General features: G+C 38.1%; 2 protein-coding genes across 3 annotated transcripts in view; one reads left to right on the plus strand and one right to left on the minus strand.

Annotated features, from left to right (window-relative positions):
- Positions 1–10267, minus strand: part of CFAP74 (cilia and flagella associated protein 74) — a 92214-nt gene extending 81947 nt beyond the window's left edge. Inside the window, exons 1-2 of the mRNA XM_040587941.1 lie at positions 10114–10267; positions 6028–6125 (exon numbers count right to left, since the gene is read on the minus strand). Of these exons, the coding sequence (XP_040443875.1) occupies positions 6028–6125; positions 10114–10267 (252 nt within the window). The remainder of the gene's footprint in view (positions 1–6027; positions 6126–10113) is intronic.
- A 16-nt stretch (positions 10268–10283) lies between these two features.
- The window catches only part of PRKCZ (protein kinase C zeta), a 67394-nt gene continuing 55019 nt past the window's right edge, over positions 10284–22658 (plus strand). Inside the window, exons 1-3 of one of the 2 annotated variants that reach the window (XM_040587943.1) lie at positions 10284–10392; positions 11647–11849; positions 16884–17005. In XM_040587943.1, coding sequence (XP_040443877.1) covers positions 11779–11849; positions 16884–17005 — 193 coding nt within the window. In that variant the 5' untranslated portion in view covers positions 10284–10392; positions 11647–11778. Of the gene's footprint in view, positions 10393–10574; positions 10918–11646; positions 11850–16883; positions 17006–22658 lie in introns of those variants that run through there. The other variant, XM_040587942.1, reaches the window with a different exon arrangement.

Consider the following 22658-nt stretch of genomic DNA (forward strand, 5'->3'; position numbering starts at 1 on the left):
TAGTACCAACAGAACTAATCAGACGTTATTGGGACTTCACTGTTCCACAAAAAAGAAATCCAAAAAAAGAAATCCAAATATCCCTAATTTTTGAAATCTGAAACCTCTTTAGATCACTCTAGATTTAAGACCAACCAATACTCAGGACTAATTCCACTGAATGAAAGATCCCTGCAGCCCAGTATCCAATCTCCACCTTTTAGTATAGTCTGTCATGGAGCTGTTGATGTGCGTCTTTTACTGAGCTCGGTAATGCTCAGCAGTTACAAGCATTGCTCTTTGTATTCTCAAGTGGGGCAAAGACAGACAATATTAGAAACCAAAGAAAAGTGCTTTTATACTTGCAGGTCTCATCTACACACACACACACAAAAAGTTGTACTGATTTAACCAAATTAGTTTCACAAGCTCCTTTTGTCAGGGCTGTCGTTTCAGCTCACGCAGAGAAGAGCACCCAAACTAATGGTAGAACTTCCTTGTTCAGGCAAAGCCTATGAAATTTCCGTGAGGGGATTTACTAAAAATATTCTAACTTTTCAGAATTGTTTAAATGCTTAATTAAAATAGTTTAAGATAGTAAGGAGATGGGTGCTCAGGAAAACAAAGAATATTTGAAATAGGTAACAAGTATTTTTCAGGCTTTGAAACTAAGTTGTTCAACAATAATTAGCCCTGCAAACTAGTCCAGGTTTCACCTGAGAAGAGGAGGATTTCTGATAGTGTCCTACAGATGTATTAAGGGATAAGGGATGTAAAAAAATATATATTATGAAATAGACTGTACATTCTTTATTTCATGATTGCTTTTAAACAGTTTTTATATTCCTATAGTAACCATAAAACATTAAGCAACAGAGAACAATTATCTTCTGGTTAAGGTAAGATTTCTCATACAGTTTGTGCTCCTTGGGAATGTTCATAAACAAAATATTGCCTTCTGTACCTCTTTTGCTCTAGAGTTATATTCCTTAATTTGTTGGCTTAGTTTACTTTATTGCAAATAGATGGGAGGGGTTGGTTTTTTTGTTTCCTGTTTGGTTGTGGGTTTTTTTTTTTTAACTACTTGATGTAAGAAGAAGTAAAGGTAAGGGAAACCTGAGAGTCACAAGCTCAAATGTTTGTGTTCACAGGATCCATTAACAACTTCAGCAGAAAGCCTGGTATTTAAAAAGCCAGTGGGATCAGGCTCCTACCATGCAATTAATAATACACAATACAATTATTTATTACAAAATGTCCCAACTAGTATTACAGCTCCTAGCTTACTGGGATTTTAAAGATATATCTGAGAGATACTTACCCCAACAAGTTTAAAAACTCAACTGGAAAAGAAGTAGCAAAAATAATTTGTATAAACTTTCTGTGTAATTAAGGAAGAGACAGTTTAGCAAGTTGGTCAGAGGGAGTTGAATCCGGAGTAGCTTTGGAAATCTATGTATAAATTCCTGTGAAAGGAATCCAACCTTTGGAAACTTACTCCTTGCTTTAACTCCTGCAATACTTCTATTTCACCTGATACTCAGTTATCTTTCCCTTCGTTTCACTTGAAAAGTATTTCACCCTTTGGAAAAAGGAAATTTTCTTTCTCTTTGGCATAAGAACATATTAGGCAAAACCAATACAATCTCATCACACAGGTATGAAAAACAGCGAGACTAAAAGTCTCAGTTTACAAACCTCTGTACCTTCCAATGAGTATTACATAAAAGGCAAGAAACTCAACCCTGTGATTTTGGCCCAAACACCTTTAACATAGTCACTGGGTAACAAGTTACTAACAAATACACGTTTGCATCAGTTGCTTACAAAGTAATCTGAACAAGAGCACTGGGAGTTACCTTTGCCAGCACAAATATCAAAAAACTCTCAATTTTCATGCATTGGGTTACCGCATGGGCTAGGGAGGACATTTTTCTTTACACAGTAATAAATAATTGGCCAGCTTTAAAAGGTAGGTATGTGGAACAGGTATAAATGGAAGTAGCAAAATAATATATAGGCCACTGAGCTATTCCAGTGTTACTACAGTCTTAAGATTAAATACAGATTGATGAAATACAGAGTAATCTGTAAAACATCTGGTATAGGACTCCATCCAGACTGTTCTTCCTTTATTGCTACATTTCTTTCAGATTTAGAGAAACACAAAAGATCTATTTCTATACATCTTAAACTTGCTGTGTTGTTGTATCTATATTTAGAATTATCCTACCCTTATCTTTCCAGGCTGTGTGTGCAACTTTCACACATACAAGCTCATACATGCATAGACATAAAAGACAGGAGGATTCTATTTGTTATTTATAAATCATAGTGCATATAGTATTTTAAAATTGAACCTGTACTTTATAAAGAAGAAACATTTAATATGTCAGCTATGATTATTTTCAGATTGCCTAAAATGGTGGTTCTGTGCAGGCTTATTGAAGAACCCAGCAGGCACTTCTTGGATTTGGAATATTTTGAACTAAGAATGCCTGTCTTTCCATCAAACTGAATGCTGGCTGGACCAATAATGAGAAGTTAGGGCAGCACCATTAAGCCTGATTCAGAGAAAGCAATAGAAAGAGGATTCTTGAGGATCCAAGGTGAAAACTTGATCCTCAGGGTTAAGTCTTTTTTGTTTAAAATTTTCATCATTTTCTTCCACCCTCTGAAATGACAATTGCATGTCTTCCATGGTAGAAGCAGTCATTTTCTTTCTTGCATAGTTTCTTTCACTGCTCTCTTTTATAAGAGGGATTGTTGCTTTCTAAAGGATTAGGACCATGTTATGCAGCAAGAAGAAAGAAGCCTCTGTGATTTATAGCATATTATGTGCTGGTGAACATATAACAAAAGGGAAGTGGGGAAAATTTGTGTTTCTACAGAGATAGATTGTTTAAATATCCTGAAAAAATGAATACAGCAGCATACAGGTTTGGTTTTATTCGCTTTTAAACATACATATCTTGGGCTACCCATAGAATTCTTTATCCTTCTGGCTAACATGTTGTCAATAAAAATGAGTTAGCTTCTGGGTGCTTCTGTCTTATATAAGGAAGACAAGTAAGGGAGGTGTTGACTTAAAATAGTCTTGAAACATTATTCATTTTGTCTATTTTAACATGGGCTAGAAAAACACTAATATTCAATCCAGCAAGAAAATCTGCAAAGAATTACCATGGTGATTTCTGATGTTATGTAGGATATATGCTTTAGTCCAGTTTATCTTAAAATACGTTAATGCTCTGCCTTATAATTTTTATCCAAGCTTAATGGCATTTGGCCCAGATTCATTCCCATTGGACTTAATAACTTCACTGCCATTGATTGAAATAGAAACAATAGTTTGTCTCTTGCTTGTAAAAGAGTAAAAAGTCTGAAAAGCAGCCTGCATGTCTGCACGTTGCTGGTTTGTTCTGCTTAAGATGACATTCTGTGGGAACACATTTTCATTCTAGAACGACACAGAACTGGTTACTCACATTTCACATATATTGGAAGATAGTATCCGTCTCTCTCAATGTATCTGTTTTTTTGTTCATAGTCTGAAATCATCATTCTAATCCCTATTAAATCTTTAAAATCTTGAAAAGTTTTTAAAGGACCTTGGAAAGGTCCTAATGTAGCTGAAAATCTGAAGTCATTAATTCAAGTAATAACAGGATACCCATCATCTTCTACTGAGGCAAAACTAGTGCTGACTGCCCCTGGTTTTGCAACAATTGTCTTTAAAAACTAGTTGTCCTAATGATGTTTTAATTGAAGCATTTAGGAGGGAGAAAATGAGAAGGATTTTTTTTTTTGGTCAACTTTGTTGAAAACATACAAGTACTTTGTGGATAGAGCAGTTAAAAAAAAAAAAAAGTCATTTCAGCACAGAAAGGGTAGAAAAATCCGCAAGTCCTGCCACCCAGTCATAAGTTTAAGAACTTGCAACTCTGTAACTTTCTGTCTAAATTTGCGAAATATCTCTGTACATAATCTGTTCTGTGAGGAGTCCATATAGTGAGTGCAATGATTCTTCAGCAACCTTCAGTAGTAGGAACAATCCCAATAGTTTTAGTCATTTAAGCAACGAAGGTCCTAGCTGAGCTACTTGCTAATTAATTACACAACTTGATGTGTTCATTGAACTACTAAAATTAAAACACAGAGCTTTTCCTCCCTGTTTCTTACACCAGTGGAAAGGGGAGATGTAAACATCAATATAGCAACTATAGCTCCCAAACTACAAGGACAGAGTCTTCATCTCTGCTGAATTCCTCACCTGTGAAATAAAATGAACCATAACCAATATGTATCCTCTGATCTTTGTTTCCAAAGAGGTGTATTTCTTTCAAAGAAAAGCCTTTTGTAAGCCAGAGATAGTGCTCTGGAGATGAGATGGATCAACTGGTAGTGACAGTGAGCTAAAACCCTCCTAGCTATGACTGATAACAATGTTATGCTTTCAGTCCAGTAGCAGCTTTGCCTCCCACTCACATCTTAACAGCAGACCTGGAGTGTTTCTCTTGGTGATCTGCAATTCTCATACTGCTGGAAAGGGTGTTAAGCAATAGCACCTTAAACATTAAACTCAGTAGTCCTCACTGGGTTAAATAACAGAGCTTTTTCCCTTTAGGATCTGGGATACATGATGATAACGGTTATCAGGCAGACTTTCTAAACTGATATATAATTAGGTCATAAAGATGAAGACAAAGCACTTCAACATGAAAATCTTGAAACAATGAGCAATCTATGAGCATGCCTGTTTTAGTCAAACACTGATTGTCTAATGATACATTGGCAAAACTAACTTTAAACTTAAGACATTCTAGCAGATTTTTATGTGTATAAATAAATTTCCTTGAAAAAATCTTATTCCCATAATGGTTCCTTTATGTGTGTGAGTATCCCTTTCAGTCAAGATCTTTTGCTTTTTGAAACCTTGGCATTCAGAGTATCAGTCAAAAACAAATTTGTGATCTGAGCTATAGAAAAAATAAATGTTGCTAGTCAATAAATCTTTTCTGTGACGATTCTCTATTTACAGTTTATGTGATGTCTTGTTTCAGACCATTCTTCATCTGATTTTATAACCCCTTCTCCATTAAATGAACATTTCAATATGGTAAATATCCCAATGCTGGCGTTGCGTAAGTGCTTCGTACATATTTCAATAGTTGCCCCACTTGTGACTTAACTTATTTTAACCAAAGGTATCGTTCAGAAGAATAAGCCACCATATCGTTTTACTAACCCAACTGCATGAACATCATATGCTGAAATATATAACATGGTGTACTGCATTCTACTAACCAAAAATATTTTTTTAACAGCAATAAATTAGCTAAGCTTTCTTCTACGCAACCAAATGTGTTTGCAACGCAAAGAACTTGATGTGTTCATTGAACTACCAAAATTAAAACACAGAGCTTTTCCTCCCTGATTCTTACACCAGTGGAAAGGGGAGATGTAAACATCAATATAGCAACTATAGCTCCCAAACTACAAGGACAGAGTCTTCATCTCTGCTGAATTCCTCACCTGTGAAACAAAATGAACCATAACCAATATGCATCCTCTGATCTTTGTTTTGAAAGCATAGCACCATCTTTAAATCTCTCTCCATCATTTGTAGCCTGGATTCACAGACTTACTTTTTCTGGATCTATACTCATCTTTACAATACCAACTTGTACAAGTGGAAGCACATAGTATAAATGGGTAAGCATTAGGTTACTCCTTTTTTTTTCTTTCTTTGCACAGCAGCTGTTGCTGGCAGAATAACAATAGGTTAATATAAAGCACAAGCACTTGAACAGATCTGTACATCAAAATGTAAAAAAAAGAACTGCTGAGATCATTTGTAAAGAGAGGTTGGAGCTATTTGGAAAAGTTACAATGCTTTTCCATCAGACAAATGCATCTATCAGTAGATCAGAAAGAGGCAAATGCACAGAGGAAACAATAGGCACAAGGGTTAAAATATAATAAAATTCAATACACACAATCAGTTTCAGATGCAGTAGGTACCTTCCAAAACCATGCATTACTCACAGATTTTAAGCAGGATGAGTAAAGATGACAAGGTAAAATTTGTTTCTGTCTCTTGGTTATGCTGAAGTCCAGCTTGAAGAGAAAATGGTTCCTGTGACCTAAAACCAAACAGGAAAAAATTGTATATTGTTAGGTTTTTCTCCTGGTTTTGTAGATATTTGTGCCAAAATACTAGTTACAGGTACTAAACCTGTGATACCAAATTATTTTTACACTATTCACCAAGCTAGGTAACTTTCAAATCCAGAAATATTCTCATCTCTTCCTAGCTGTAGTGTATAAAATTGTATTTGACAATTAGTTGTTTCTTTTGAGCGGTGCATGTAAAGAAAATGCTCTGAGAGATTTTGGAATATGATTCCTTTCACTGAAAATGTCAAAAGACACCACTTTCTTCACATGAAGCCTGGAATAAATTATTTGGTTTCATTCTGTGGATTCAGCGAGGTATTTAAGTGCTTCATGTTTTTAAGCATGCAGGACAAATTATTCTGTGAATAATGGCTCAAGACAGCAAGGAATGTATACCCCTACAGCCCAGTTTTCCTATGCAACCACAGCCTGTTTCTTTCAAGACACCAACTGAAAAAGGAGGTAAGGAAGATTATACATTCTTGTTACAGGCGCTAAAGCAGTTGTACTTCATAGTCTAAGAGTTTCCAGACCCACTAAGTAACAAATGTTTTCTAGAATTTTAAAAAGGAAAATACAGCTACAAAAACCTTGCACTGGAGTGATATTAACAGACATTAATACAAATATCTGACACCTGAAGCAGTACGTTAGATTGATGCTATCATTGACCTCAAATAATTTTTTTCCCTTAAATTTGTAAAGAATAGTCCTCAACAGCCTGTAGCATTAAAATAAAGAACTAGCACTTATTAGCACTGTATATACAACTGTTTCCCAGACAGTTGCCTAGGAATATTGTGCCATCTGCTGGAACTGCACAGATACACATGCTTAAATAGAGGCTTCCAGGTCACTGTCAAAGACAAAAATGAAATGATGAGGGAGACATTAAGTTTGGAAACCAACACTCTGGATGTTCATAACTTTTAGTCAAAAAAACAATTAATAATGAGGTAACTTCAGACTATATAAGCTGCAGCAGTTGAAATACCAACATCAGATGCCTTAGCAAATCAGTGCTCTCTGACGCCAGCATAAATCCATGGCACAACGGGGCCCTAAGGTTGAATGTAGTATTACATGTGTGGAGAAGGATGATCACAATGGCCATACCTGTATAAAACAGGAGCAGCTCCACTGTAGATGAGGTGATGGGATCATAACACAAGCTAACATAGAGCCTGAGATCCTGACACATTTCACTAAGAACGCTCTGGAAATTAAGTATGTCCTCCTGAAGGTAACTTACACTGGACCTCAGCAGCTCCTGGGGAGTACTGGCTGCTATTCACCCTGGTTGCTAATAAGCCACACTGACTTTCAGGAAAATAAAATAGAAGGCAAATCTGAATGGGTATTTCTCTTGCAGGAGGAACTCCTCCTTTCTCATAGAACTGAAATACTGATACTGGTAAGGAAATCAATTATCCCACCTCTTAAAAAAAAAAGCAGCCCTTTTAGACCATATGACAGATTTATGATTTGCCAAAGCTCATCATATAAACAAAGGGAAGCAAGAATTGGAAACTCCCATTTTGTTGGGCTGGATATCATAAGACTGATTTTCGAAACAGAACTGAAATACTTGAAAAAAACTGGTTTTAAGCTTTCTCTTTTTTAAACAAACCAGTTCATAGGCTGCTCTTCAGACTAAGAGTTATGATATCAAGAGGTAATAATAATAATTTTTAAAAGAACTAAAATTTTAGATGCAATAAATATCTTATTTAAACCTGGGATAAAATAAAATAAAATTAGAAGCCTGTCAGCTCTTCAAACCTAGCTGTAGTAGACAGCAACATTACAACTTTTCATCAGGTGAGGATGGTTTAGTAGAAGACAAAAAGTGCAATACTGTGCCATCTGGGGGAAAATAATTTTTTTTAAAAAAAAAAAGCAAAGCTCAGGAATACACTCGGGATTTGCAGCTCCAGGACAACAGAAGTTGATTATGCTTCAAATACAATATGCCAGAAACAATGATCATACAATATGTTGCATTTTCAAACCAGTTACAACCTTGTTAGCTAATGCACAGAGCAAAGCTGACATCCTCTCCAAAAAATGCCATCTGCCCAGAAGTGGGAAGCATCTAGTAAGAAATTCAAGTGCTTAAACAGTCTTGTAATATAAGAAAATATAAACCAACTCAAAGTAAGACTTCTAAAATAACAGCGTTAGTAATAAGTGATCAACTACAAAATATCTCTGCAAGAAGTAAAAAATACTATTGTTGTGATTTTCTTCAAGCACTGAAAACGTACCTGATCTTTGGTCCTCAATAAGTTGCAGTAGGAAAAAATAACAACAATAAGACACAGAAAATCTCAAATCACAGTTCTGAAGAACTGTACTACCTTTTATCTTTCAATCCAACAACTCAAGGAGCTGAAGTCGTCTAATTGACATGACAGAGATCAAAGTCTAACTTGCCCTGAAAGAATTATGTTTGTAGACAAGCTTACATAATGTTCTCCATTTTAAGCAGAGGAAATTTGGAACACATGAAGATTTAAGAGCCCATTCAGAAACTGTATTGACAGCTCCCACTAAGATAAAATCAACAGTGGATACACGAATAATCCAGATTAAAAACTGATAAATGAAACCATTTGGTGCACTTCCTTGGTATCAGAGAAAACATCTAGACTGATGAGCATACTGCTACATAAACCAGTATTAACTGTTATTTATTTGTATTTTGGAAGATTAATGAGATACCAAAAGGTGGCTCGGGGCTACACTGATGCAAACTCACCAACACATATGCACATGCAAACCCCCACAGAGACAATGTGAAAGTGCTAAATGGTATCTAAAAAGACCTTGATGCAAGTGGTGTACACAGGTAATAGCAGGAGACTAAGGTGTTGTGGGTTTTTTTTCTTCTCCATTTTCAAAATACAGATTATGGCTGCTCAACTCCAGGTAATGAAAAAAAAAATATCTAACATTTGTGACACCTTGGTTTGGTTTTTCAAATTTGGTGGGTTACTGTTGCCCAGTGGCAGATATAAGTAGATCAACAAAAGTCCCAAAGCAAACCTTTTGCTTGGATAGCGCATTGGCTTGGGAAATGGTTTGAGGAGACAAGGGAAAGAACTACCTGGCCAGGACAAACAACATTTGCACTGGGGGCCCTCCCTGAGTTCAATGTCCTGCACCTTCACATGAGGAACAGGCAAAGCCTCCACCTGCTGTACCCAGGGGAGGGCTCTGCTTCAGCCACAGCTGATCCACAGGCTGAAATCAAAAGATCAAAGTATTATCAGGGGAAAACAACCCCAAACCACCAACCAAACCAACTTTACAGAGCTAAAGGCACGAACCATTTCACAGACTTGCTCTTTGTGAAACTGTGGTTAATTCAGCAACACTAATACAATGTAATCAGTTGTTGTCCCCTCTCCCCTCTGCCTTGGCCGCTCAGAAATCTAATATTGTTTATTTTTGTTATCTTGTTTCCTCTTTATTATCTTGCCCGCGGTTTTCCTGGTTTAACACTTCGGAATGCACCTCTCCAGGCCCAGCTTGATGTTTACACTCGTTAGAGAGATTTATGCTCCCGTGGCAGGAAACCGGCGTCCCCAGGGGCAACGCTGCTCCCCGCGGTGAGGTGGCCGGGCCCTGGGTGGAGCTGGCAAGGGGTTTATTGGAGGGTGGTGGTGGTGGGCGCTTTTGTTTCGCCTGAGGTGTTCTGGAGAGCCAGAGCGGGCTGGGCCTGCGGGACCCCACGGGAGGAACCCCCGCCGCCACCAGGCCACTCCGCGGGACCCCGGGCGGCGCCCGCGCTCCGCCCCTCGCCTCAGCACCGCCCTGGGCCAGCCCTGAGGCGGCCCCCCAGCCGCTCGCCCGCGGGGGTGTCCGCCGCTGCCGCCCGAGCCACCCCGCTCCTCCCGCCGGGAGGAAGCCACCTCAGGAAGCCACAGCCCCACAGTGACAAGCCTCTACCTCTCCAGAGGGCTGCAAAAAACGGGCAGAGGCGCCAACTCGCTGCCCCCGCAGCGCTGTAGCGGTCGCAGCTGCCTCTTCCCTCAGGCCTAGGGCCTCCTTCCGCCACAGCGGCGCGGGCACGACAGGGCACCGGAGCGCCACGGCGGAGCATGACCGGCGGCGGACAACCCGCATCTGTCCCCCGCGCCTGCTGCTGGCTTCTCCTATTGGATGCAGGTGTTCTACTACCGCTCCCCCACTCGTTTTTGATTGGCCGTGACGCTCCTAACTCGCCAGGTAACGGTTCCCGGCCTATGATTGGTCGTAGGTGGGCGGGATCCTTTTGGGGATTGGCTCCAGGTGAGTCGTAGCTTGCTATTGGTTGACAGGTAGTGTAGGAGGTGTTCTATTGGCTGTGGGCGCTAACCTTCTTAGTCCGCCATGTTCGGCGCGGTGGTGCCGTTGCCGCGGGAGCGGGCGCGGGGCGGGGAGGCGGAAGGCGGCTGAGGGGGGGACCGGGTGCTTTTCTCGCTGCGCGCTGCCTGCTCCGCCGCGCGCTGCCGCCGGCCCGTCCCGGGGCCCTGCCGGTACCGGAGGGCTGCGGGGAGCCAAAGTCCGGTCCTGAAACTTCCTCGCGGGACTTTGAGCAACTTGAGGCCGCGAAGGTGTAGGCGGGCCCCGGCGACGCGGAGCCGCGGCCCCCCCCCCCCCCCTCCCCCGAGGCGGAGAGCGCCCTCCGCTCTCACCGGCTTCGTGGAGCGGGTGGGCAGCGGGCCCCTGAGGCCCCGCTCCCTGAGGTGGGACCCAGCTCTGCCGGAGCAGGTAGGAGGCAGGGCCGGTCCCGGAGGCTGGGGGGAGCCCGGCGCGATCGTCCCGGGCGACGGTGTCGCCTTCCGGCTGCTGCCGCCCGCGCCGTGTGTCCGGCAGGCCCCGCGCTGAGGGGGCGGCCGTGCGCCGGGGTCCCTCCCTGGTCCCCACGGCCCTGCCTTCCCGGGCTGGGGTTAGCGAGCTGCCTGTATGTGTATATATGTATACGTGTGTTTATATATGTAAGGGAAGGGGGTGGTGAGTTTGAATAAACAAGGTGTTTGTCAATCTCCAGTCATCAAAGTAACGTAAATTACCCCTGTGAGTTCCTCCTCTGCTTTTCTTGCGTTAGATTTGTAACCAACATTAATTGGTAGTAGGCTTCCATGTGTATAAAAACTGTTTTGACTTAAAATACGCTACTCTGCGGAAGAAAAGAGCCAGAAGCCGCACTGATGAATAAGTAAACACTTCTTTGGAGTATTTTTGCCCAAGAGGGAACTGTTGGATGTTTTATTAAAAAGCATCCTTAAATGCTTGGGATGTTTATGTAAAACTGAATTGTACAGGGTGTTTTTAACTGATCTCATTTAGTTTCTGTGCGGGTCAATGGGTTTGTGTATTTTCCTTTTGATTTCTTGCTGTTCTACTTAAAGCTACTTCTGTTCATAAAATTTGACACAACTGATGTGTTTAGTAGAGTGTGTGTACATTCAGCTATATTCTGGTTTTCTTTCTGTGCAGCTGGATTGAAAATCATCTGGAGGAGGAATGCATATTTCACATGTGAAGATGTTCAGAAATAAGACTTAACCTGTTTTGAATGAACTTATTTCTATATATTTAAAATCTCATTTAGACTGCTAAATACAGACCATGCCTAGCAGAATGGGCTCAAAAATTGATTTGAACAAAGACTTCATCAGAGTGAAAGCACACTATAGTGGGTAAGTCAGCGTATTCTCTCCTCTATATTGTGCCCTTTTTTGAAGTGTATCAGGCAGGAGTTCATAGTCTGACCTAGTGATAGAGTAACCACAGTGTTGGTAGATTTGTTATTAATGTCAGATCAGGTATGTAAACTTCTGGGCTATTAAAATACCACCTGGACTCCTGCAGCATGCTCGTTGTGGAAAAGAGTTGGTAGTTTGTTCTTCTCTTGAAACAAGAGGAAATGCACAAAACTGGCATGCAGTTACGCTGGGCTGATGGGTTATTGATTTCTCTTTTGTTACAAGCGTTTGTGGTCACGGACAGGTATAAATCCATCTCTTGCATCCAGATGCGGTTACTGCATTTCATTGTGTCTACTTTGTAATAAAGGTACGACAAATCTTACATAATGAACTCTACAGGTTACTCAGGAATTAGGAGGAACTATGGCTTACACGTTTGCACTTACAAATGTCTATTTGTGACTCTGTGCTCCTTGGGACAAAACATGTAAAGTTGAATACGAGTCGTTTTCTAGTGGGGATTTTTAGATACTATTTTAACTTGCAGCACTTTTTGTCTTGGAAAATTAGAGTAAGTGTTGAAGTAATAAGTGAGTGCCATTGGGTTTGTCCTTTTTTGTTTGTCTTACAGAAATTTTAGAAGGTATTATTGGAATTACTTCCATTAATACTTAATAAATATGAGAAATGAGGGGATTTTGCGTAGATGGCAAGTTATCAGTAAACTTAGATGAACCAATGCAGGCTGGTTGAAGACTCAGTTTTAATTGATTTTAAACAAATAAACACACAATCTTTGTTTTCCTGCTGTGAATAAATACTAAAAGTAAACTCTTGTATAGTTTGCCCTTTAATTTTTGATGGCTGATTCCCCTGCTCCCCTCCCAGTAATTTGACTAATGCATTTTGAAGGGCAATGAGATGTTAACATGGTTGCTTCAGTTATTTTCACAATGCTTGTTTTTGTAGCTCTGATTTAAGACAATAAAGAAGAAGTCAAGGTCCTTTATCACTTCAGTCATCAGCAGTCAGGAAGATTTTTTATTACTTCAGTGTGAAATTTGGGTTTTCAGACATGTTTAATCTCATGTTGCTTTGGTCTCTCCTGTCTTCCTCCAAGACCTAAGTTTAAGTCATTTGAGGAGTTAAATATTTAGCTTAATTAAATCCTTAGACTTGATTCGAAGTATTTAAACTAAACTTACTGGCTAGGTGTCCTGAGTCATCTTTTCTGATGTTTTACTGCTAAATAAGTTAATGTTGCTACTGCTGTGGCAGATCGTCTATTGTGTAGAAAAATGCCATGTTGCATTAAATGTGTATAAAAGTCACCTCACCAAATTTTATTGAAAACAAAATGCTTTCTTGCTAAGCTTATCCACCGAGTCAGCATGGAGTAGTTTGAGGTCCTGAGTTTAGAAATTTAGAGCAGTGGTACTAATTTGGTAAATGCCAGTTTTCTTATAAATTAGTGTGAAAATGTGTCTGATTTTACTTTAGCTGGCTTCAATTTCTAGCTGTGCTACTGACTTTCCCTTATGCCTACTCATTTGGCTTTTTATGTCTTCGTTTTGCCACCTGTCAATTGAAAGTCTAGCAGAATCTGTTGATTTAGAGTTCGCTTATGTATAGGTTAAATTTTCATATGAAAATTTGCTTAGTTGAAACATAGGTAAGCATTTAGTGGTCAGAAGTCATGTCAAAATATAACAAAATACAGAAATTTGCTAGTTGAAATAGAATTTAGAAGAAATCCATTTATGAAAGCAAATGGGACTGTATGCTGTGGTTCATTGTTAACTGTTGCTCAGTAATTTCTGAAATGTGTTCACAATAGTTAATGCAGATCAGTTGGGTTTTGTTATCATTAATCTGCACCATGGTTTTGTTTTGGTTATTTAATAGATGCATGTAAACTGCTTCTTGAACTCGAGTGAAAGATATATTTGCTGTTACTAGTAATTATTTTCTGCTCCATAGTTTTATCCTGCACTTCTGAATCATGTCATAGATAGGCTTAAGTTGAAAGGAACAGACGAACTTCAAGTAATTGTGATGCACTTCTGAGGTGCATGTATGTGCATGCTTCTCTGAAACTGCTGTTGGCCAGCTGCCTTAGCTCTGTAAGGGAAGGCACTGTAAACACAAATAGAACTTAGTGTAAACGGTTTGGGATAACTTGCTGGCAGATAGTGTTGATATAAAACAAATGTGTCTGTAGAGCTTGTCTGCAGAAGTGGAGGAGGTGATACTTGTGTCACAATTAGAATTCATGTATAATTATTATGATGTTTTACAATAAACTACTACTGTAGTTTCTGTAATGCTATATTCAGTAATTTCCGTAAACTGTGAAGTCTGTAAGTCAGTTTACAAAACGAGTTCTAAGCTCAGTGAATTTTGGTTTTGTTGTACTGATCAAATTCTGTGAATAAGAGCTGACTTTTGGCATTGTAGACTGTAAAACTGATTATCTCAGTGTCTCCATTAAAGTATTCATTTAAATCTCAGTATTCCATTAAAGTACTCGTCTTTTGAACAAATTTGACAAACTGCAGGAAGTCATTGATGCTGGACAACTTCAGAATTAAGGACGAGCTCATTCAGGTAGCTGCTAAAAAATTAAAATAATAGTACAATATATCATTTTGAAATCCCAGTTAAAAATATAAGCAGGAGGAAGTTCTAAAGCACATGACTGTTGAGTCTGTCTGTGGAGTCCTAGTATCTCAGGTATTCATGCTTCTGGGTGTGACAGAGTTCTTCACATAGCATAGCATAAATAACTTTGTTTTGTAATCTACTTATGCAGTTAACTTGTGTAATTCTTATTTCATTATGTCAGTTAATTAGTTTATCTGTTTTACACCTGGTTACTTGAAATCACTTCATTTAGAGCAGTGATGCAGTATAGTTTGATGTATGTTAACTTGGTTCTAAACTGTGACACACTTAATCTATCACTGTGAATGATTCTCTTGCTATAACCACTTACACATACCTGAAATGGGACACTACAAAGTAATATGAAGTTATCTGACAAAGAAAAGTGTCCTGTGGGGTTTATCAGTATTAAAAGAATGAAAGATTTTCATTTATCTGTGCCCTGATTGCCTAATGTGGCTGTACAGACATTAAGATGAAACGCAGTAAATCTCAAAAGAACATGGACATCATGGAGATATAAGAATAATTTGAATAAATATTATTAATGTTTGCGTCTGCAGTAGGTGTTATTTAGCATAGTCCACCTGTGTTTTGTCCAATATCAAGTTTATTAACTTAGTAGAATGGCAGTGCCATCTGTTTATAATAATTTTAAGAATTTAGGGTTGATACTAATCATTTTGTCAGCTTGGAGTTTGTAGCGTGCATAGTGGAGTATTGTCTACCTGCATAATTTCAGTTTTTGAGTAGTATTTAGATACTTGTGAAAGTGTGATTGACCAGAGTTACCACAGATCTAGCTATTTCATTCCGTGAGTAGCTTGTGGTGGCAGGGCATTAAGTAATGAGCTGCATTTGTTAGTGACCTTGTCTTGGTGAAGGGTGTTGTGCCAGACCTCAGACACTCCTTTGAGAGCTGGTTTGGTCTCTTCCTTTCATAAGTGCATAAAATAGACTTTTTCTGACAGGGAGATGTTCTTAACCTCACCTGACAGCTCTCAGTATTGTACAATAACGTGGATTTACAAGTTGGCAGTTAGCATGCCTATTTCTTTTCCCATTGTTATTCTGAAGAATTACTAAGTTGCTGTTCTTCGAGAATTTAACAAATTGTAGATTAAAGGTACACTTGAAAAGACAGCAGTGCATTTAATCTGAATTTGAAACTTAGTTCAGTTCTTAATAACTTTACTTAAGTTATTAGAGCTTTTCTTGTAATTTTTCTTGGCAAAGGCAAAATACAAAGTTATTAGTGCATATAATTTAAAATGTCATAGAAGTCATATGTCTATGTCATAGGACTTAAGATTCCTAGTTCAGTGTAGTACCTTTTGGCTTCTGGTTGAAAGATGAGACTAGGAAAAATATGTGATATAACATGTTTTCTAAAATGACTTGACACATGGTATGAAAATAGGAAAATCTCAGTCATGTTGGGAAGCTTCTGGTAAACTTACTGTGTTAAACTAAGAGGGGAAAGAATTACATGTGCCAGTAGCCATTAAATATAAAACTTTTCCTAACTATCCCCTAGGTTTTGAAAGCACTGAGATGACTTGAGTACATCTCTTCTTTCTTCCTGTACTTAATTAGTTCCTTTCCTTGTCATTTGAAGCCTATTTAGAAAACAGGAGAAAGTCCAGTTTGTATCCTCATATTTAGGTTTGCATAATCTGTTTGTTTGGTTTTTTTTAATCTTTGTCCTACTTTGACAGTACTGTGTGGGCTTGATATAATCAAGAGTTGTTCTCACAAATGCCTGAGCGTACTGTGTGGTTGATGTTAGTGGAGTTCAGTACTGGGTTCATGTTCTCAAAACACCATGAAGGTAGAGCAGAAGATGCAGAATTTGAGTAAGATTTTATCCGAGTTTTCTTGTAACGATATCTTTTGAGCATTTACCTAATCAAAACTTTGTCTCTAACAATATAGTGGATGTGAGGAGAAACCTACATTTTAAAAGGATTTTACCATAATTGGTATTTTTCTTCTGTCCCGATGGGAGAAGTACCCGGATAAAATTTAATTCTTACTGAGGCTTGGGATCATTTTACACCACTTCAAACCTTGATAGTTACAATAAGAGAACTTGACTTACCCAAGTAAACATGCATTAAAAATAGATCACTAACACAGTTATTTCTTCCATCCTGAAGTATTTTTTAAAATAGTTAAACATGGTAAGTTGTAATCCTGTTGACTTCTGGCAACTAATTTATGTTAGTGGGAGCATTCATACGAGGAATCCTGATTCTGTAAGTATGACTTTGCAGCTTAGTGTCCATAGATGGAATTGTTGGAATATGCAGGCTAATGCAGATACTTTCTGGTTAAAGCTTATGTTTTCATCTCATGCAGGGACATCCTTATAACAAACTTGGATGCATCAATGAGCTACGATGAACTTTGTGATGAAGTGCATGAGATGTGTAATTTACAACAGGAGCAGCCAATTACCCTCAAGTGGATCGATGATGAAGGTATTGTACTGAAATACTACTTGGGCATTCTTGGGTTTATTGTTAATTGTGATACAAAGAAGGGGCATTGAGGAAACTTGTTTACACAAGTTCTATATTGTGGAGTTACTTTTTGTTCCTAAACACCAGGGTATGTATGCTGCCTTATAAAGCAGCAGGGAGCTAGAAGAAAGAGCTGCAAAGCAACATGGTTGATTGTGGTAGCCCTTGAATTCAATTCTGTAGAAGTGAAGTTTTCGTAGAACTTCAGTATTTTGCTATTCCATACTTCTATGCTGAATGCAAACTTTGTTTCAGTTTCACACTTTCATAGGCCTAATTTTGTACCCCACAAAATGCTCAATTTTGTATTCTTGGCGAGATCACTTTTTGATGTTTTTAACCCTGTCAGCTTTCAGAATGACATAGGTATTTGTGTTTCCTGAATTGTGATTTCTCTTTTAAACAAGTGTTTCTGAGAAGCAATGCAATTGTAATTCCAGAAGGCTGGTTTTACCTCTTTGAGGATTTTTATATTTTATGGAAGGTAGGTGCTAAGAATTCCAGTGACAATAATTGGTTTTCTCTTTTTATGGTGGTTGTTCCTGGCAACTGCATGATTGTCACTGATGGTCGTGTTGATTATAAACATACCCTCTTCAAGAATCAGAGGGTAGATGTTTATATTTAAAGGAGTGTTCTACTAAATTGATTGTTAATATAGTGCTGATGTAAGCTACAATGACCAATCAAATTCTAGTCACCTTTATTTCATGTTGTGGGTTTTTTTCACTTGACTGATACTTCAGAGTACCATTTTTCAAAGATAATGGATATGAAGTAAAAACTTATAAGAAATAAGTTTTTTCCCTATTGTGGTGAGGAAAAATGCCCAGTGTCTTTAAAGTACGTTATGTCCAGAAAAAGAAATAGGTGGTCATGGTGGAGGGTGTTCATATGTGGGGAAAATAGTGTAAAGTTTTATTTTTGTGGAAAGTGGAGTTGATAAAATCACGTAAAAATGATTTGTTATTGAAGTATTTTTCTTATGCAGTTCCACAGGAAAGGTTGATGATGCCAGATCTCATTGTTCTAAGTTATCTTCAGGTGTAAAGCAGTTTATCATTATTCTTCCACAAATAGTTGTATGTGAGAGAAACTTACCTTTTCTTTACCTTTCCTATAGGCTCTGAAATATCGTCGTGGTGTGAGATGGGTTTGCATATTTTTTTCTGCTGTAAAATGTGGCAGTTCTCTGCAGCCTTAAGTTAGAGCCTTCTGGTTGTTGTGAGTAGTAGTGACATGGGGATACTTGATGCTGAGTGCCTTTGCTACTTTATTTTGCTTCCTTTTGGAATTTATGTGTCTGCTTGCGATTTAACAGAAGTGTAATGCATCTGTAACTCATAGTGGGCAGAACTCCTGACCTAGTATGTTGAAAACAGCTACGGTGCAATTAGACATCTGCACAGGTGCTTGGTAATTTTCTTCTTGCACTTTGCCAAAGCCACGGTCTGCAGCAGAACTCCTAGAACCGAATGTCGAAAGATGAAAAAATACTAGTTTGTAGTTTGTGTTTTGTTTTTTGAATGATGGCCTACACTGCTCTCTTAGCAGAGTCGCATCGTTCGGTGGTCGAATGGAATTTCAAAATAATCGTTGAGGAAGGTGGTAGCCTGTAGTCAAAGAAGATTCAGTCCTCTTAAAATATCAAGGAGTGGTATCAATTATTTTTAAAATTTACTGTTTATCTTCTGATTACCAAGAAAGACAAAGGCAACTAGGAACTTCAGTTTCCTACCCCTCAGTTTCATGGCAGTCTAATACAAAATAACCTGATCAGAGATGCACAGATAACAAATACATTGCATGTGTTTAGCTATCAGAACTGCATGACTGCTAATAAAAGGAAGATTCTTGTAGGACAGAAAAAAATCTCATGGGTTTTGACTGGGAGGATTTTAAGACGTGATTCCTGTTAACTATTCTTGCTTTGGCTATCTGTTGCATTAGCTTTTTGAGTTTTACTTAAAATAATGGATTTTTTTTTTGTAGTTGCAGTTCTATTAAGTTTTCTTCTAGTCTTGGTTAAATACATACCTGTACGACCCTTTTTCTAATTCCTGAATCTAAGTTTTCCAGTTTCAACCAACCTGCTGTTTTGGCTGCCCTCAGTCCTCACAGGTTTTAGGAGTTATCCTATTTCTGCATATGAGTGAATGTTTCTACGTATTGCCACATGTAATTTAAGTCCATTTGACTGATTGCACGAACAGATGTTCTCTTTGAAACTATGTTAAAGCACACAGTTGCTGAGGCGTAATGAATAAAGAAAAATACCAAAGAGCTGAAGAAAATGAATTTTATGTTGGGCTTTTTTAATGTTTCTCTGTTTTTGACAACATCCAAAATGTCTGAACTACTAACTCAGTCACAATAAAATCCCACAAACATGTAAGGAATGTGGATTTTTGATTTCAATACAAATAATTCTTTTGTCGTTCATGTTGCATTATTGCAGTATTTATAGATTATCAGGAGCAGTGGCTTTCAAAGAGTGGTATCTTTTATCTTTGAAAAAATATTCTTAATTTTTAAAAATAAAAAAATGAGCTTCATTTAATATGTGGGTCGACAGTGACACCACTTGATCCATATGTCGTATGATCATGTGTCACATATGGTGGACAAGGTGTACTGCAGGGAGAGTGGGTGTTCCACAAAGTTTCAGGAGTTGAGAGTGACACCTTCGCTCATTTGCTTGCTTTTAGTGTGTTGTGACGCACTGCAGTTTACGTGTGCCTGGTTAAGTGGATTTATGGATTAATTACCTAGTTTTAACTAAAATAACCCGCACAAGGTGATGCTAATAATGTGAGCACAGGCAGGCAACAAGAAAATGGTGGAGCTGACACTTCTACTCTTAACTATGAACTGTCAGCTACACTGCAAGGTAAAAACAATGACTATAATCAGATGTGACAAGAGGTCAGCCACAAAGATTTGGAGTTGTCAGGAATGGTATTTGAAATATGTATTTACGTCCACTGTTTTTAATGATGAACCTCACCTTAAGTGTATGTAGTATTCTGAGAAAATGGATAATGATAGTATGAAGCTGTCATGGTTAGCAAGGCATATAAAACCTAAGTATCTAGAGTAAGGGAAGTTTTTATCTTTTTATAAGCCTAGTGATGCTCAGTTTGGTACTTGACAAAACTTCACTAAATGTGAAGTTAAAATTTTAGAAGCCAGTTTTGAGGCTTCTTACTTAATAGCAGAAGACAAAAAGCCACATACCTTTGGGGAAACACTTGCTCTTCCTGTCATGGTAAAAGTGACTGGAATAATACATAGAAAAGAAGATGGGGACAAGCTGAAATGCATTCATTTGTCAGAAAATATGCTTGGGAGATGCATGGAAGGTACTGCTGAAAGTTTGAAGAAACAAGTATTAAAACAAAGTGTGCAGTGTGGGAAGCTTGTGGTATGGTTGGATGAAAGTACAGATGTTTGTAATACGCCTCAGCTGATGGTGTTTGCTAGATTCTGTTTAAATAGTGAGGGTGTGTGGAGATGTAGTTTTTTGAGAGTCACTGAAGGAAAAAAGATGTACTGGAAAAGATAAGATTTTAAGAGTAAATGACTTCAATAAAAACAGCGTGTTTTGGAAAAACTGTGTAAGTCTCCACTGATGGAGAGGCTGATTTGACTGGGTGTGTGTGTCTAAGATTCTGGAGTAAGGTTGCAAAGAGAGCACCACATGTGAAATTCATCCACTGCATTGTTCACAGGCAAGCTGTTGCAGCAAAGGAGTTGGAGCTAGGAGTGCACAGAGTGCTATGGGATGTCATCAGTGTGATTAATTTTATAAAACCAAAAATTTCAGATAGCACAATATTTACAATGCTTGGTGATGTTGAGAAGTGACCAGGAAACTTCTGTATGTGACCAGGAAACTTTTGTACCTCAGAGAGGTTAGCTGATTATCTTGCAGCAAAGTACTTAGAGTTCTTAACCTTAAACATGTTACGTACTTGATCACAATGACTGAGAAAATAACTGCTTTTCAAAAGGAACTTGTGCTACATGGAGACAGCATTTCGAAAATAGGTTTGGAGATATTTCTATTGTTCCATTGGACTTAAACTTGGAAATGGAATCTTCTAACCTGTTAAGTCTTCTAAACAGTTTCAGTGAATTTTGAACCTATTAGTTAAAAATGCAACACTTTCAGATTAATTTGCAAGAACAGCTGATTGACATGAGGGAAGATGAAAATTTACTAACTGAATGGCAGCAAAACCTTTGCATAAATGGTGGATGGGATTGAAGGAGTGTTAAAATTTAGTAAGCACAGCCAATGATGTGCTTCTTTCATTTGGATCTACATCTCTTATTTTGAGGTTTCTTTTTTGAAGCTATGATACCATTAAAACCAAGTATTGAAATAAACTGAGCTTAGAACCAGACCTTTGAATCACTATGTCATAAAATGTTAAAAAAAGGTTTTCAAAAGTCATGAAGCCAGTTCAAACGCATAATCTTACTAAAAAGATTTTAAATTTTTAATAATTTGAGCTAAGTTTTTGTGCCATTAATAAAAACATTTTGATTTTAAAATTTATCTCATCCTTTAGAAATTTTTATCTTGGTGTATTTTTTTATAATGTAGATATTAGGGTTTTGTGCTCAGAAAATTTTAATGATGGGGTGTGCTGCTGAAAAAGTTTGGAGACCAGCGATCCAGAGGTTGTCATGGGCTGTTAAAATAGGATTTCTGCCTACCAGAGAGGTATTCTGCTATTACGTTCAATTCAGATGTTTAACATCAAGGGAAAATGTCCTCACTTAAACTGATTAGGATTTATACCTTGGGGATATTGTCTGACTCGATACTTGCATTTCATGTATTTTCTTAATATAAAGCTAATAGTACATGTCAGAGAAATGGAGTAAAGTGTGGATCAAGCGTGGTATTTGAGACCAGGCCTTAGTGTGCTGTAATGATTCTGTCTCAGTTTTAGTCTTTTCCCTGTGAATTTCATCCTGAATGATATCTCATAGTTTGGGGTATGTGTGTTTTTCTGGTTTATCTATTTTAATAGTTAGGCTTTTTAGAGTACTCTTGAAATTGTGGCTGGCATGTTGCCTTTTTAAGAACTCGTGAAAGCTCTGTTTGTTGAATCCGCTACTGAAGAATGCGGGTATGGAAGACAAAGTCATAGAAACTAAGGCTTGATCTGTTTCTGAAAGAGAGGGTTGTTTCTGGCTAGGCAGGTTTTATGAATTTTTTTCCTTCAGTTTCCTTTTTTTCTACTTCTAAACCTAAGTTAAAAGCAAAAATGTGAAACTGTTTTCCTCAAAACATATAAGCAAACCTTGAAAATTTTAGAAGCTTTTAGAGAGAAATTAATTTTGCGTTACTTACGTATTTACATCTGTGTTGCCATGTTGGTATCCCATCCATAACTTTAATCTGTGTATCTCATTTCTTACACTTGGTAATCATAGATTGCTTTTCTGTCAGTCTAGCAGGAGGGACTCAACTAAAATCTATGTGTACCTTCATAACTTTTAAGTTAATGTATCATGATTCTGCAGTCAGCAAAGTTAAGATGGTAAGTTAATGGGCCTTTTAACAAAGGGTAAATTAATTTTGAATTAAACTTTC

The sequence above is a fragment of the Falco naumanni genome, chromosome 3 (assembly GCF_017639655.2).
Source record: "Falco naumanni isolate bFalNau1 chromosome 3, bFalNau1.pat, whole genome shotgun sequence".
In the NCBI taxonomy this organism is placed as follows: domain Eukaryota; kingdom Metazoa; phylum Chordata; class Aves; order Falconiformes; family Falconidae; genus Falco; species Falco naumanni.